Source organism: Glycine max, chromosome 1 (genome assembly GCF_000004515.6).
Source record: "Glycine max cultivar Williams 82 chromosome 1, Glycine_max_v4.0, whole genome shotgun sequence".
Classification (NCBI taxonomy): Eukaryota; Viridiplantae; Streptophyta; class Magnoliopsida; order Fabales; family Fabaceae; genus Glycine; species Glycine max.
Genome location: NC_016088.4, coordinates 5484802 through 5501604, shown reverse-complemented (window position 1 = coordinate 5501604; position 16803 = coordinate 5484802). Strand labels below are relative to the sequence as shown.

Here is a 16803-nt window from a genome sequence, read left to right as displayed (position 1 = left end):
TGATTCTAATTAGGTCTTTTTCATCCACAAAATTTAAATCCAAAACCTTACTTAAATAGGCCAAACAAATTCTACTCAGGTGAATAATTTGTTAGTAATTACTTTATTTGTATGATACATATTGAATGCATTTTATATTTTCAAGAGATTAAATACATTACTTTTTCATTCAATACTTTCTTTATAACATAGTAAGACAATTTGTAGGATGATATAACACTATTCTTTTGATTATCCCGTGACAGTTTGGATTGATAGACATGTGTGAAATGTTTGTGTTGTTAAAGAAAAAGGAAACATTTTAATTTGAATTTAAAAAAAAAAATCTTTTAAATTATTTATAGAACTAGAATCAATTTTGAAATTTTATAGGTCCGGAGTAAAATCGTATATAAGACCTCTTGTATACAAGTATTTCTAAATGTAATTAATTAAAAAATAATACATTTTGTTACATTAATAAATAACAATTTTAACAAAAACTTTAAGGGGGTGAAAAATAATATGAAGTGACGAAAGAGAGGTAAAAAGAAAAGATGAGTCAGGATCAACCCAAGGATAAGGACAATATAACCCTTGCACATGCCGTCGATCCCACATCACATCGGGTTGGTTGTATTGTTTTATGATGGCACTTCTTGTGCTTGTTAATGATGTGGTTATTTGCTGATAAAAAAAATATCGGAATCCTTCTGAATCCTAATATATACTTTAACGTATATTTCGTTATACGAAGCATTATATTAGTTGCTTACACCACAGACTAATTTAATTATTAAACTTCAAAGCAAGTCCAATAAAATCCTGTACCATATAATTTAATTATTAAACTTCCCAGGTAGGGAATGAAGATTTTTCGTTTTGTATGTAGCAATAGGCAAACATCAACTCAATAATTTATTATGCAGTGTACAAAAACCACATAATAAAGTGTTTTCTGTTGAAGGATGCAGCATCTAGTTCCCCCTGGGAATAATTCCTAGGCTGACCTGCTCCACTTCTTGCCTTACTGTTATCAGTAATCAGTAAAGCGAGAGGCATACATAACACTCAATCCCTGGATTTCCACTAAACACAGAAACGTTGCTATTCTACACTAGTTCCTCAGCAAGAGTAACTCCATATACTGCATCCAAAATCCAATGATTTACAATCTGAGCCCCACCGCTGGCATGACCTTCGAAAGTATGATGTGGCCATCACGAAAGGCTAAATATTTTCATCATAATCACAACAGTGCCTCCACACATGTAAACCAAGAACCACGATCTGCTCTACCATCAAGCATTATCTACCAACTCGTGTGATAATATATCGTCCCTTTTCTAGATCGTAAATTGTCTTCAACTGAGGTTTCCTCCACCTAGATATAGACCATGCCGTTAACAACACTATAAAAATTCCAATAATTGAGAGGAGAGTATGTGATTCATCACTGAAAATGGTGGCGATCCAATTATGGTTCTTTATATCTGCGTCAGCTGCTGTTTGCAGAATAAAAGCTCCCAAAGCCCAATCAAGCGGAATACTTCCCACCTGATTAGCAACCTTGACCCTGGCCAACAGCAATTCCAGTCAGTAAGATTCAGCCAACAAGAAATGGAAAAGAGCAAGTGCAAGCACAAAAACATGAATGAAAAGATAGTTACCAAATCCTTGAACCCAGTAAAATAGAAGCACCCAAATCCAAATTCCAAACATGCATCCAAGATCTAATTCCTCTTGTACAAGCAATGATTTCTATTACAATATGCATATAATCATGGGTGCATGACATGACAATGAAGGAGATCTAATGGTAACTGAGTCATGAGGTGTTAAATGTGTCAACATAAATCCAATAAAACAACATTGAAGAATTTTGGGCAAACTATACTTGCTACCAAGATAGTTATAAAATCATATCCATATTCATGAGATCACACAATTCTACTACTTTTGCTGCCACACCAACTGATCTTGATCAACCCACAACAAGATCTAATTAGTTTGTGTGGGATCGGAACGTTTAGGCATAGGATTGGTAGAATCAGACATGCCCACCGTGCTGATCAACCTGTTTTTTTTTTTTTTTTCTAAAAAGATCCCACCCAACTTTGAGCCCTATTTTGCTTTCTTCCATTTCTACATGATCTCTGTTTTGAGATTTCAACATGTGGCTTGTGTTCTTTTTTTATCCACAGCGGGGAGAAAGGGTTGTTCTTGCTGACGACTGGGTCATCAATTGCTGGGTGGCTGGTTCAAACTTGTTTGAAGCTGCAGTTGTGGTTGAACTCCTATCTTCTCAGTCAAACACTCATTTCTCCTTAGTTTCTTGCAGGTTTGGTGGTTCTCTTAAACTACTTTTTGCCAGGTGTGGCAGCCACAATCTTGTAAAAACATGTTTTTCTTCCTTTTTCTTACTGGTAGTAAACCTTGAGTCGTGAATTTCATATGCATTTTTTAATTGAAGATTGACTAAATGTTAGTTGCATTTTTAAGGTTACTTTGCCTATTTATGTTATTTTATGTATATATAATTTGTTCGAATATAATTTTGCATTTCAAGTAAGATATAATGATCCATGTTACGATCATGTTTTGTTTTTCTCCCTCTTCCAATCTATCTTAGGACCAGGATTTTGACAACATTGCTCACTTCCAAAGTTTCAAAAATATTGCACACAATACCCTCTCTTATTTGGCAGATGTACTGTGTTTCATTAATATATGCATTCTGACATCATTGTACACAGTACACACTTGTTCAAGCAGGAGGAGTATTGCATGTTTTAATGAAGGTAAGTTACTGAAATGACTCAACTACCCTTTTGTAATTAAAATAGATCTGTGTCCTCATCTCTTATTATTCTTTCCTTTTTTTTTCACTTTCCTCCTCCTTATTGATCCTATAACCTCCTCCATTGCTGTCCTCAAGTTAAACCACTGAATGATTACAATTTACAACAGCCACCAAACTATGAAGCTTCCATCCATCTAACCTACAGGCCTACACACAACCTAAACACCAAGTCTTCCCAAAACAGCATATAAACCTCCATTTAACCAGCAGAGCATCATCCCTCTCTGCAGTTAAACAACCAAGACTCGACCAAAATCACTAATTTGTCCACTTCAAAAGTACGCAAACACCATCATCAGAAAATCATTACTAGACACAAATCACCTTTTGCAAATCTCCAATGAGCCAACCCCAAAATAACTCCCAACTTTGCTCAAACCAATAAGCCCCTTGTTAATGTCTTCAACTAGGGATATGGAGAAGTGAGAGATGGTGGCTGTGACCACAGCATTGGCTTGGTGATTTAACGGCGTCAAATGCCAGTAGCCAATGCTATTGGGTGATTGAGCCTTCCCCACTCAACAAACAACCCATTTGGTCAATCACCAACCTCAAACCAGCCCTGACCCACATGCATTGCAATCCATGGACAGAAAACAAGTAAATCTTGAGGTCCAGTTTCAAAAGAAAAAAGGCAGTGCCCCCATCACTCTCCCTTCCAGACAGACCAGCCTTGGATAACAATTTTAATTGGGAAATTTGAAATTTAAAATACTCACAAAATGGAGACTAATCCAATTCCATTAAAGGAGGCCAGTGTACGACATCGAAAAAGAAGGTATATAATTTCACTTCTCCAAACAGAAGGAAGTTATTGGGATTTTTCCTAAAATGTTTGTTTCAGGTACGAAAGGGCCTAAATGTTCAATGCCTGTAATGTTATCAACCTCAATATATTCAAATACCTTAAAAGAAAAACAAGCAGGAATACCTCTCATCATCCAAAGCAATTCCAAGACTGTCGTGAAGCAGAGCAACAATGTATGCTGAAGAGAAGCAATACCGAAGTAAATCTTCCTCATCATGGGAGACATATTTTTTCTTCAGCCTTAACCAATCCTTGCCACAGAATTCTTTCCCAGCATTCATCAACTTGGACAGATAGGCCCTTGGCGTCAATCCAAAAAACTAACACAAACAAAGAATCAAGAATCAGTGTGATAATGATGTATCAATAATCAAAATAGGAAAAATAGAACTGAGCATGCTGCATGTCAGCTATCCGAGAAATAATAGGATTACAGCACATTACTATAATTTCCATTCTCCAATGCATCCCTTTAAGACAATAACAAAAATACACAATTATACTAGACAACAGTAAAAGAACCTTTGATGTGTAAAAGAAATTTTCTGTGGCCAAAAATTTCCCCTGAAGCTTTGGTATGAAAGTTGATCCTATGTCACAGTGCTGATAGGAACATGATTCTGCATAAATCAAACATGAAATAACCAACTTAAATACAAAAACAACAGTGAAGAAAATCTCATTTTAAAGGGAATCTAACAGTACAAAATTTCAGTAAATATGACCTTTCCCTTTTTGTAGCAGTGTTAGTGCTACAGATCTGCACTCTGAAAAGTTTCCCCTGGCTTGTACAGTGGACTGATATTGGTTTTTTTCACTCTCTGAGCTAGGAGGGAACTTCCATGATTCAACATTATAAGAGTATCCTGTAGGAGTACAAGGATCTATCCGCAACCCTTTTTGAAGAGATTGAGAAGCTGCACTGAGGAAAGTATAGAATCAATACCGGACCATTTGACAACTAAAAAGACATGGCCCATGGCACATCTAAAGGAATGCATAAATATATCCACCAAATAGCTTAATTATTTTTTGCCAAAAGATCTTTAACAAATTAATATTTCAAAAAAAAAATTGTTGGTTTCAACAAAAAGAGAAAACGAGAACTTCATATACAGAATTTGAATTACAAAATGATGGTGAGGAGAAAATAGGCCAGCATGAACTTACAATCAGTGCCACATCACTGCATTAAAATTTAAAATACAGAGTTCTATAAGAGTAAATAACATTTTTCACCCCTACAAACTTTGAAAAATTCACATCTAAATAAGAAAAAAGAAGTCTTGTGCTCGTATAATATTTTAACCAGGATAACCTTAATCATTAATATCAGTTGTACAGCAAAACAAAGATATAGTAAATAATTTAAAGATCAAACCAATTGTATAGAACATGTTTGTGCGAGATGTTATTTTAAAGAAAATGTTATATTTCCTGAAATTCTATAATATTGTTATTTTATTCTGTTAAATTTTTTAAAGAAAATGTACTGTTAGTATAAATGTCTAAGAAGAATTTCATGCTTCAAAATTGTAAAAACACCAACCATCAAACAATATGGTAATTAAGTTCAAAGATATCTTCAATTAAGTCAAGAATAAGGGGTAATTAAGTTCAAAGATATCTTCAATTAAGTCAAGAATAAGGAAATCAATACAACAATGGAGCACATTTAATTACCCAAGTTAAATTGCTTATAAGAAAAAAATAAATTACCTAAGTTAAATTCTCCCAATACAAGTGCTTCTTTCAACGAGTCCTGAGCAGCATTCTGCAAAATGAATAGCAATAAGAAAGTGTAAAACACTGGTATCATTCTAAGTGTATAGAAACATGACCAGCCATGTGACTTGCAAAGAGAATCACAATGAATTAAAAGGTACCAATCAAAACCATTGAACTTTTCACAAGGGCAGGAAAGTAAAGAAATAAAATTGTGGTCATCACTGTCACCTCTAAAAAGTGTCAGCATCAAAAACAAATTTTTCATTTGTTGTGAATTTTTTTTATTAAATTAAAAATTTGGTCCCTATACACCATTTTTTAATTTGATTCCTCTTGAAAAAATGTTCATAATCAGTCTCTATCATTATAACACTTATAAAGTTGCTAACTTGTCAGACATTTGTCCTACATGGCATTTGAGTGATCAAAACATTAGACAAATCAAGAGTTTTCGAAGAATATTATCACTAGGGAAAACAGTAGAGACTGATTCATTAAGGCCTTCCCATGTAGGGAGTGAAATGTAGGTATTTTTCAATGTCAAGCATAGGTATTAAAATTTGAATTTAACCTTTTCTTCAGTGTAACATCATTTGTGAATTGCAACTTAGGATGCAGAATGTTGATAGATACGCACATGCTATCAAAGCCTAAGGAACATAACAATGGGAGATAACAATTACCAGGCCAAAATGAAGAAAGCTGTGGCTGTAAAGGTTGTAGGTGGTATTCCCAAATTTAACAGTTCGTGAAAATGAAGGCAGCACTGCTTCTCTTGATACAAAGGTCACCTAAAATAAGGTAGAAATCCATTCATGTTTCCCAGCAGTATGAAGTGTGAACCTAGCCATAAAGCCAGAGCTTTCTTTCTAAAATATAGGCTTTAAAACTCAATAAGTAACTGCATTTGCAGTCAAATAATATAAAATTTTACAGTATAAATAATTTGGATCCAACAAAATAAAATTGTATAACTGCAACTATGTAGTTGTACCTGAGCAGAAGCACCACCAAGTTCAATAATCCCAGTTGTTTCCAAAGGATCACCTCCAAGAGTGTCAAGTGCATAATTAGCAACAACCCAAGCATACACTCCTTCATCAGAACCTTTACAACCACAATAATAGCATAAGAAGCAAAGAAGCTAACAACCATGCCATTATGGTTGTTCTAAAAATTACTACAAAAGTACAATTATTGCAAAATTAAGGAGATGGAGAAAACAAAAGAAGCATCACAGTGGTTAACTTACACCAATATATGTTACATTCATTCTTACATTATTTAATAATTTTATCCCCAAACTCACAATTAGATTAAAAGTTTTTTTCATATAAATAATATTACAAAGTTTATAATTAATATAAAATTAGTTTAATTTCTATGCACTGTTATTGTAAAAAAATTTACACTGTCAACTAATCAGAAATCATGATATTAATAACTATTTACTAACCACATTGGCATGAGCATGAGTAAAAAAGAAGAGTGAGAGAAGATGTGACAATTGGGCTCACTAAATCATAAATCCTTCAGACATCTAAAGTATGCTCTTTCACCACTCAATTTCATGCAGATATATATCCTTCAATAGTTTCATAAAAAACATATTCCCTATCACCATTCTCCCTCTTAGCCTTTCACATTCTTCCTTCTAAACATGTGACCTCATCCTGTTTCTATCTTCACAGCCAACATTATTGATAACTCTAAGGTTCAATAAGGAATGTCAAGGGGAGTTCAGTTCACCATTTAGCTACAACATCATAACGAACATTGTGCTAAAACTGAGAGAATTTCAAAGCCCTAAATTCCCAAAACTTGAATGCCCGCCATCAGCAACTAATCCCTGGGTCTATTCCAAGAGGTATAACATGATTGCAGTTGACAAGATAAAAAATTGCACTAAACAGAAAGAGAGAAAAAAAATGACACCAGCATAAGAATCCTTCCGCTTCAAGTCATCATTCCCCCTCCCACTGACACCCAGAAAACAGACGTTCCATGAATGAAGCTTCATATGCGAAAGTTTTGTAGTCCAACTCCAAACTAATACACGGCTCATTCTATCCCCCTCTCTCTTCTAACTCTATTCGGGGTAAAATCTAAGTCAGGCAAAGTTTGAGCCCAGTTGGTAGGAGAAAACGTTTTTCATTTCCCCAATTTCTCTTCTTGATTTCCTAATTTCATCGATTTGCATTAAGAGAATAAAAACACATTCTCATCATCTTCTATTATTAATACAATACACAATACTAAAACTAGTTCTGTCACATTCATTAAGCTACACAAGTGCACATCCTTACTGGCCACTACAAACAACCCCTCGACCCATTGAAAATCCCTACAATACAGTGACATGTAGACAATAAAAAGCAGAGAGAATGTATAGCTAGCATTGCTCCACACACAAACAGACACAGAGGAAAAGAGAGAGATGCTGCTGGACATGCAACTACATTTTTTTTTTAATCCATGGGAATCGAAGAAAGGTACCATGCAACAACATTAAATAATAAATCCACAAATAAGGAACTTTGCGGCAGTCCATTAGTAACTTATAGTGTGTTTGGATTAGATTCATGGTGAAAAATAATCAATAATTTTTTTATGGTGAAGGCAAAGCAAGCTGTTTCTACTTTTTCATGGAGTCACCATGATTTTGTGTGAGATAGAATTGATTCTTGTATATTATCCAAACAACTATCTATTACTCAACTCTCGAACAGAATTGCCTCCGATAGAAGTCACGTGACACGTGTAGTCTCAAACAAACAAAAACAAAAAAGAGCAAAGAGAAAAGAAAGAAAACTCAGAACCTGTGATAACAGAAGCCCATTCGTCCCTAAACATGAATCCGGAGTCACGCAGCACCTTCCTGCACGACGCTAGAATCCTCTCCTGCGCCGCCGCGTCGAGCATCCTCAGCCCCGCCGTGGCCATCAGCCTTATCTCCGTCTCCCCCCAGCTCTCCCTCGGGATCCACCGCTTCGCGAACTCCACCAGCTCTGCCACAGACCCGCCCGCGCCCTCCGGATCCTCCGCGAACGCCGACAGCCCCGGGTTCACCCGCATCGACTTCAACCCCTCCCTCCCGGAGAACTCCAGCGCCCTACCAGACCTGTATTTAAACACGTGCACGCGCGTGCCCGTGCTCCCGCCGTCCACGATGATCCGGTACCGGAAATTGGCCTCCGGCGGGGAGAAGGCGAAGTAGGAAACGAGGAAGAGGAAGGAGAGCGCGAGGGAGACGAGGATTATGGAACGGAGGGACTTTGATTGCGCGGCCTTAGGGTTACGGGCGAAGAGGTTGGTGGAGCGGGTTTTGGTTTTGATCGGATCCATTAATTCGTTGTTGTTGTTGAGATTGGAGGCGGCGCTGCGAGTGCGGGCATTCGATCGGCGCATCAAAGGTCTACGAAGGGAGTGAGGGAAACGGCGGTCATGTCATCGCCGGAGGGGTGCCGGCGGCGAGTTTTCTCTCTCTAGGCGTGGTTTAGAGAGAGAGAAGAAGACGGAGAATAGGATTTGTTGTGCAGTTTACGCGTTGTGTTGTGTCAAATCGTTTCCACGCCAATCCTGAGATTCGGTTCGGGTTGTTCTGAGCCTCAGGTTCGGACTCCCGGCTTGGCTCTGGGGTCGCTTTCTGAAGAATAATCACTGTTTGAACGGAACTATTTTCTCTCATTATCATGATCAGAAGAAAAAAAAAACTAAAGTAGCATTCCATTTTCTAGGGAGAATAATAATTAGCAGTAATCGCGATAATTAATTTTGTGGCAAGAAAAGAGGAAGGGAAAAATAAAAGATAGAACATTTATTTTGACCGCAAAAAAACTAACATAAAATATTGTAATATTAATATATTCAGACAATTTTTGCAAAATATTTCTATTTTCTTCTAATCTTTTTATTACTTAAAATTATTAAAAGTTATAAAATTATGAATGATATTTATTAAATAAAATTTAAAACTCATGAAATTTTGTTTTTAATCAATTTCAGTTGATAATAAAATAATATATTTAAAAAATATGTTAAGGAATGTATTGTATCATTGTTGCCTGTATCTATAAGAGAACGAATAAAAAATATATTTTTGAAATGTGCAACACAATACACTTTTTTAAAATATATTATTTATTATTGATTAAATTTATTGAAAAAATTGTGAGTCGCGTTCCATATTTATTAACCTATACTTCAAGACTTTGTAATTTTTAGTAATCTCAACTAATAACAATATATTAAAAATAATATATTAACAAGAAAATATACATGCAATAACAATATGTTGTTCTGTAAAAAAAATAGTATATTATTATCTAATAACAAATTATATATTAAAGTAAATTAGTTAATTTTGATAATAATTACTGTTAAAATAATATCAAAACCAATTTTTAATTGACTAATAATATATATCTCTTAAATTCATTAAAAAGTTGTATTACTAACATTCATTATACTTGTAATCAAGTTATAATAACCCGAATAACTATAGATTGCCTTGGATTAAGGGGGTCTAACTTTGCAAGGATCATGAAATATTTCTACTTGGAACATACACTTATATATGCTTTGTTTGGTAGATAGGGAAAAAAAATAGAATAGATAAAATAAAAATGAAAGAGTGAAAATAGGTATAAAAAAAAAGTAACAATGGAAGAGAAATAAGAAAGAGATTATGAGAGAGATAGAAAGATGAGTTGAAATAGGTAAAAAATAATACATGTAGATCCCACCATTTTTAAACCTATTTCTTGCATACCAAACCACCAAATACTCAAATCCATCTACTCAAAATGGTTTCTCTTGCCAGAAACAAACAGGGCGTTAAAAGTATTACTAATTGGAAGACTCACGAGTTAAACGAGATGCTTGATTGACCATTTTCAATCTTCACTTGAAATCCATTATGCAGTTGATCTAGAGCCTTAATAATTGCATTCCAACCAGAGGAATTACGAATTTGTTCAATTATGACATAATGAAAATAATATATAATTATAGTTAAACGATTAGATTGATAAAAATTATATTATTATAAGTGTAAAGAGGTACTATAGCTTTTACTAGTATAAGTTTATCTCTCTATCTGTATGTGTAACTTTATTGACTTTGGTGATCTTTAGAAGTGTCAAGTATTTTGACTTTTGTATAACATGAGTGAAGATTTTTATTATACTGAAAAGGCTTACAAAGGTAATCAATTAAGAGACCTGTTTAAATCCTCTAGGATAGATAATTCTAATTGCTTGACAAATTGACTATTAAGAAAATTTAGAACACGTGCCAATTACACTCTTTCGAAATATATTTTAGGAGAGAAGATAATGCGAGATAAACACTTCGAAGTTAGGAGCAGACCTTTTTATCCAGTGGCAGTTCATATGAGCTAATCAAAGGTTTCTACCATATAAAGCCAATCAAAAGTTTGTCATAGGAAGTCCATACAGAAGTTCATAAAAAAAGTATATAAATGGCAGCATAAATTCCCCATATCAGCCTTTTTCAGATTCATGAGCTAATCAAGATTTCTACCATATAAAGCCAATCAAAAGTTTGTCATAGAAAGTCCATAGAGAAGTTCATAAAAAAAGTATATAAATGGCAGCATAAATTACCCATATCAGCCTTTTTCAGATTCATGAGCTAATCAAGGTTTCTACCAAATATAACCAATCAAAAGTTGGTCATTGGACATCCATAAAAAAGTTCACAAAAAACAGTATATATGTATGGCAGCATAAATTCTCCAGTATCAGCTTTATATGAGTCCTTCTTGTATACATCCTATAAAATGCTCACTACCAAATCACATATGTACAAGAAAACAAAAAACAAAACGTTGGTCTCCCATCAAACCTTGCTATATATGCTGTGAAGTTTATGGCAGGGAAATGCAAAAGCACTGATTACCTCATGCAAAATCAACAATGCCTACATTCAAAATGAAGTTCATTCATAGTAAGAGAGTTTTACAGTTAATATATAAACGGAGATATCATAAGCATTGCTAGGAGACTCGTATTATATGGTTAGTTTTTTTTCTTTGATCAACAAAACTCATCATTAAGGAGAGGATGTACCTACATTGTTACAACCAAACTAATTATAAGCACTTATGTCTGTAAAATCTTGTAACATGGTAGACATCATTCTCATCAATTTTGAGTTATTCAAAAACACTTATGTCTGTAAAATCTTGTGTGTGTCTCGATTTAAAAATACGAAAAAAAAGTTAATTTCTTCATACATTCTTTATATACGATGGTTGATTAAAAAATTATTATTATTCACTTTGGATGATAAAGCCAACGTAAAATAATTCTTAAAATTTTCTTTCTCAACATTTAATGACGAGAAAGATTAATGAATTTCTTATACACAAATATAATATGATATTACTTTTGTATTAAGATTAAAATTTAAAATATAACATATAACATAAACTCACTAATTTTGGAGGATGAAATTGTTGAAACATTTTCATTTCCAGTCCATTTTCACATAATCTTTTTAGGTTAAAACTTTTACTTCACCACATGTTTTTATCTCAAATATAAAGAAGAACTTGGTAAAATTGCATTTTTATTTTTTGCTAATTATGATATTAAAGTAATTTTAGTTAAAAGTGATGATTAATTTTTATGAAAGACTTGAACGCATATAAATAAATATTTTCTTCCTGACACAATTTATTGCATGCATAAGATATATGAGAATTTGGACCCCACACCACCCAATACCTGCATTTGTATCTTATTCAAATTGAAAAATGCTTGACACATTAATTAAGTGTCTATAGTCACTAATGAAAATATTTTTATAGAAAACAATTATAAATGTACTTTTGATATATATATATATATATATATATATATATATATATAAACAATTTACATTGAACATAAAATACACTTTTTTGTCTTAGATAACAAATGTTGTTGAATCAATTCTACCAACAATCCTAACTTTTTTATCTAATACCTTGGGAAAACATTGTTTGACAATATGTCAGAGTTATAAATGCTTTATTACAACTAAAGTATGAGTAAAATATAACTTATCTTATTTGATTTGTAATTTTTAGAGGAATAATAATTTTTGGGATAAGACATTCTATAGTTTCTTTTACCGTGTCAATTTACAATTCTTGATCATTGAGATTGATAATCAATACAGATTAATGGTTTAAGATAGAAATTATCTTCTTTTTTTTTTACCCTTCAACAAAAACAAATGATTGAAGTTTTTTTATTTGAGATCGTGTCAGATTTAATTTTCATTATTTTGTTTGGATTATTTGTAACTACATATTTACAATACGCATGAGGTGATCAATTAGATCTTTGATTAATTATTGACTCTTTTTTTATAGATTCCTTATTTGTTTTGTTTTAATCTTAATGTACAAGGATAAAATTCAGACTTTTTAATTTTCAATTACCAGTGTAATTAGTAATTGTCATTCGAACAATTAATACTAATAGCATTCTATAGGATTTGAACCTACAACATTAGGTTTTGGAGACCCGCGTTCTATTGAATTGAACTAATAATTGAGATTGTAAAATTAAATTCAGATTTACTAATTTTAATTATTTGGAAATTGCTATAATGTTTTTTTTTTAATTTTAAAGTTTTAAGAAAACATTACAAATGTTTTATTAAAACTGGGAATTGTTGAAATTAAAATTTGATAGTCAAACGTTGTTAATTATTACCATAAGTTTTTTTAAATAATTACAAAATGTGTTATAAATTCTTTATTTAAACTATGAATATTTGACATTTTTTTCTGAAAATATTTGACATTAAATTATTAAAATCAAATGTATTATTTTAATACTTTCTAATTTTTATACTTTTTGATATTTTAAACAATTTAAACGAAATTATAAATATTTTTTTGAATAAAAATTTCAAATATACTAATTTTTTAAAACTATTGCAAATGAATTCTTAAATTTTAAAAAATGTTACAAATGCATTTTAAAATTTTTAAAAATGATACAATTGCATTTTTGAAACTAATAATAATTTAGATTAAATAATTAAGTTCATATATACTAATTTTAACTATTTAAATGTTTTGTGAACTTGTTTCTTGAGTTTTAAGCTTCAAAATTATGAATACCTTTTGAAACCACAAGGAAAATGACTTATATCTACAGTCAAAATCTATCACTAGAAGTCCAAAATCCGTAGGTTGATGTATAAAGGACTTTGTCCTAGAGACATTTTTTGCAGTCAACTTTGAGGGGGTATATAGTGACAACTAATAGTTTGTCACTATTGACTTTACCTACGGATATATTTTTACCTACAATCAAATTTAACTATCACTATAGATAACACCTACTATTTCAAATGTGTAGGTAAATGATATTAATTTATACCCATAATTTCTAATTGTAGGTAAAAGTCAATTTACTTGTACCTACGGTCTTCTATAGGTAAATGTCATATAATAATAATAAAACTAGTTCCTAATTATACTTTTTGTTGATTATAATTTTTAATTAAATATACATGAGCTTATTATTATGCTGCACAAAGTTAGAGATCTACTGCAACATGGTCTTTGAAAAGTTACAACAACCTGCTACATACAATTAAATTTTTGTTAGCCTAATTTGTGATTATTGTAACTAGATTGTGTGCTTTTTAACATATTGCAGCCCTTGATCCATTGTCATTGTGAAATGATCTAGCATTAGTAGTGCTATAGAAAATTTTCCAATTCACTTTGCCTTGTTTTTTAGTACCATGTGTAGTCCTTCCTAAGTATATATTTTGGGTGCACCATGACCCTCTTTACATGGAGGGAATCATCACTAAAATGTAACAAGTTTCTAAATTTCTAAATGTATAAAAGAGTTAATTCGAGTTGTTGGACAAATAGACAAAGTAAAAACCAAACACTTGAACATTTTGTCACCGGCTCACATCTTCATTACCATCTAAATCATGTTCCTGAAATAACATTTTGTCGCCGGCTCGCATCTTCATTACCATCTAAATTTCAACTCACCTCTAGTTAAGATTGTTTGTAGTTTGATGATCTTTACTAGTAGAATCATTTGTAGGTACCTAAATTAAAAGAATGTTTTTTCTTTGTAAAATATCATATCATAGTTAAATCGTTGAATAAGTAGAATTATAAATTCATACCTCTTGATCTATAGCTTCTAAGACTTGATTAATTTGTGGATCTTCTGCAAATCGTACTTTAAGCACAGCTACAAGGTTTCCAAGCAAATTCTCCAACTTTTGAATTCTATTGTTTGCATAAGAGCTTAGAGATGAACTTGCTTGATGTGGAAGCTTGCCAAGACAACGCACACGCCTCTTTTTTCAGGTCCTTTGACTTTTGAATATATATCATTTGTCCAATTAGTAGAATCTTGGGTGCTTTGTAATTTTTGCGAACTCTCTGTTTCAACCATTTTCTTTTTTAGTTCATCCTACATAAATACACCTTATAAATTATTATCATACATCAATATCCTGAATACTTCAATATCACTAAACAAAACTCATCTCCACATTAGTTACTCCCCCTCACCCCATAACCTTCTATTAGAAAATTGAGCAAAACAAAGAAAAAGTATTGAAATAAAAATTAAAATTCTTACAATTACAATAACAGTCTTTTCAGTAACAATGCTTCCATCTTTTCGAGTTCGAGTGTCAATATAAATTTATGTCCTAGAAGGTTGCACTCCCTTAGCCTTTGTAGTCTAACATTAGTTAAAAAAATCAATCATCCTATTTGTATTAAGCAATTTAATAATAAAAAATATAAAAAAGACAAACCATCTCATGAATCCGTCTTGGAAGATTATTGGTTCCCATGCAATGCAAGTCCTCATATTTTGAGTGACTCCTTTTGTTGATGTTTCTTATTTTCTATAACCAACAAATATAAAAAGTCAATAATAAAAATAATTTTTATGTTAGCAAAAGGTTGGTGACATTGTCATGTATACCTGTCCTTTCTCAGAACACCAATAATGTACTAAATCACGATAATGATAAGGATCAACCCTTGGATCTGGGATGTGAGCAACCATTTCCTCCTTAGTTTTGCTCTCATCATATCATTTTGATTTCAGTTTATATTTAAATTGCCTCCATTTCAGACTTATGTCATCAATCAATATTTTCTTTGTTTGTTCAATTAATTCAGGAACAAATCGAAACTTACTCTATTATGAGTATCATTAACAAACAAAAAAGATCATTTTGTTAGACATTAGAAGACATAAAATTTTACAAGAAGCAAGATGAAACAACACTTATAAAGTTTTATACCAGACCTGAATTAATTCAACCATGTCAGTAATATAGTCCTTAGGCATGTCTTTCCAGCTAAGAAAATTGATAGGAGCACATTGGTGTCTCCTTACCAAGCTCCTAATTACATTCAAAGTTTTTCCTTCCCAACCCATAGGATTGCCCCAATGATCTACTTCAACAAGTATGAATTCTCCATCTGGCAAGTCCCACACATCTAGCATATGTGTATAACCCCTGGTTCTCTTTTTACCTAAATCATTCATGGATATGACATTTATCAAACACACACACACACACAGATTTGAGCTATATGGAAAAAAGAAACTCACTAGTAAATTTAATTTTATCATATTCTAAAAGATGTTCAACTCAAACAAAATTGTACATATAATTCTAACCCAAAAAAGCATATGTGTATAAATACCTTTAGTTGAACTTTCACTTGCACTTTCAAGAGAAGTATGAGACTGAACATGACTATCTTCTGGTATGTGTTGTTCTGTTTGTAATTGTTGATTTAGTTAATAAAAAATTGTGTTATAAATAATTTAATATAAAATAAAGAAATTAAGTTAATAAAATCTTTATACCTCCTTCAAATTGTGCATTTCCTTCAAGTATAGAGTTGTTATTTTGGTTCACTTCAGTAGAGCTTTCAATTGATTGCTCTTTTGCTTGTGATTGACCATCATTCTGAATGATATTCAACTTTTTGCGCTTTCCCATAGTATGTTGAATAAACCAATCCAAAAAATAAAATAAAAATTAGATATAACTACATTATTGACTATGATTTTTTTTAACACCATGCCAAAAAATAAAAGAAAAATAAAGTAATTACCTAAAATGCAAATTTAGATTGCTTGTAAGCTATTTTTTCACCAATCTCCAATCACCAAGAATCAAACTATTGAGGAAACAACGAAACAAATTTTGATAAAAACGGATAACATCATTATATTGTGAGTGATTTTTATACATAACAAAAAATAAACACAAGAGTAATGAATAATAAGAACAAAAAACTAAAGAAAGGAATAAGAGTATATAAATGTGACAAAATGTTCAATACATGTATACTCAAAATATAACCAAATGTTCAAATAGAACAAATAAA

At 32.1% G+C, this 16803-nt stretch overlaps 1 protein-coding gene and 1 pseudogene across 2 annotated transcripts; both read right to left on the bottom strand.

Annotated features, from left to right (window-relative positions):
* Positions 1-792: 792 nt before the first annotated feature.
* Positions 793-9093, bottom strand: LOC100807287 (probable apyrase 6). Of its 2 annotated transcripts, XM_006573045.4 has the most exons (9): positions 8198-8941; positions 6373-6485; positions 6062-6169; positions 5370-5424; positions 4376-4567; positions 4173-4270; positions 3774-3970; positions 1437-1555; positions 793-1363 (listed from the first exon to the last, which is right to left on the bottom strand). In XM_006573045.4, exons 1-9 carry the CDS (start codon positions 8784-8786, stop codon positions 1344-1346), a joined length of 1491 nt encoding a protein of 496 aa, XP_006573108.1. In that variant the 5' UTR covers positions 8787-8941; the 3' UTR covers positions 793-1343. The 2 variants fall into 2 exon arrangements, with proteins under 2 accessions (XP_006573108.1, XP_003517975.1); XM_003517927.5 differs by having other exon boundaries at positions 793-1555; positions 8198-9093.
* A 5459-nt stretch (positions 9094-14552) lies between these two features.
* On the bottom strand, positions 14553-16412 carry LOC106794551 (uncharacterized; annotated as a pseudogene).
* Positions 16413-16803: the final 391 nt, after the last annotated feature.

What these genes read in the sequence shown, in the direction of transcription:
- LOC100807287 (XM_003517927.5), bottom strand. Translation starts at nt 8,786, where the DNA reads ATGCGCCGATCGAATGCCCGCACTCGCAGCGCCGCCTCCAATCTCAAC. An exon ending in ATTGGGAGAATTTAACTTAG is followed by an intron (nt 4,568 to 5,369) that starts GTAATTTATTTT and finishes TCCTCAGTGCAG; the next exon opens with CTTCTCAATCTCTTCAAAAA. An exon ending in ATTGCTTTGGATGATGAGAG is followed by an intron (nt 1,556 to 3,773) that starts GTATTCCTGCTT and finishes GCTGTTGGCCAG; the next exon opens with GGTCAAGGTTGCTAATCAGG.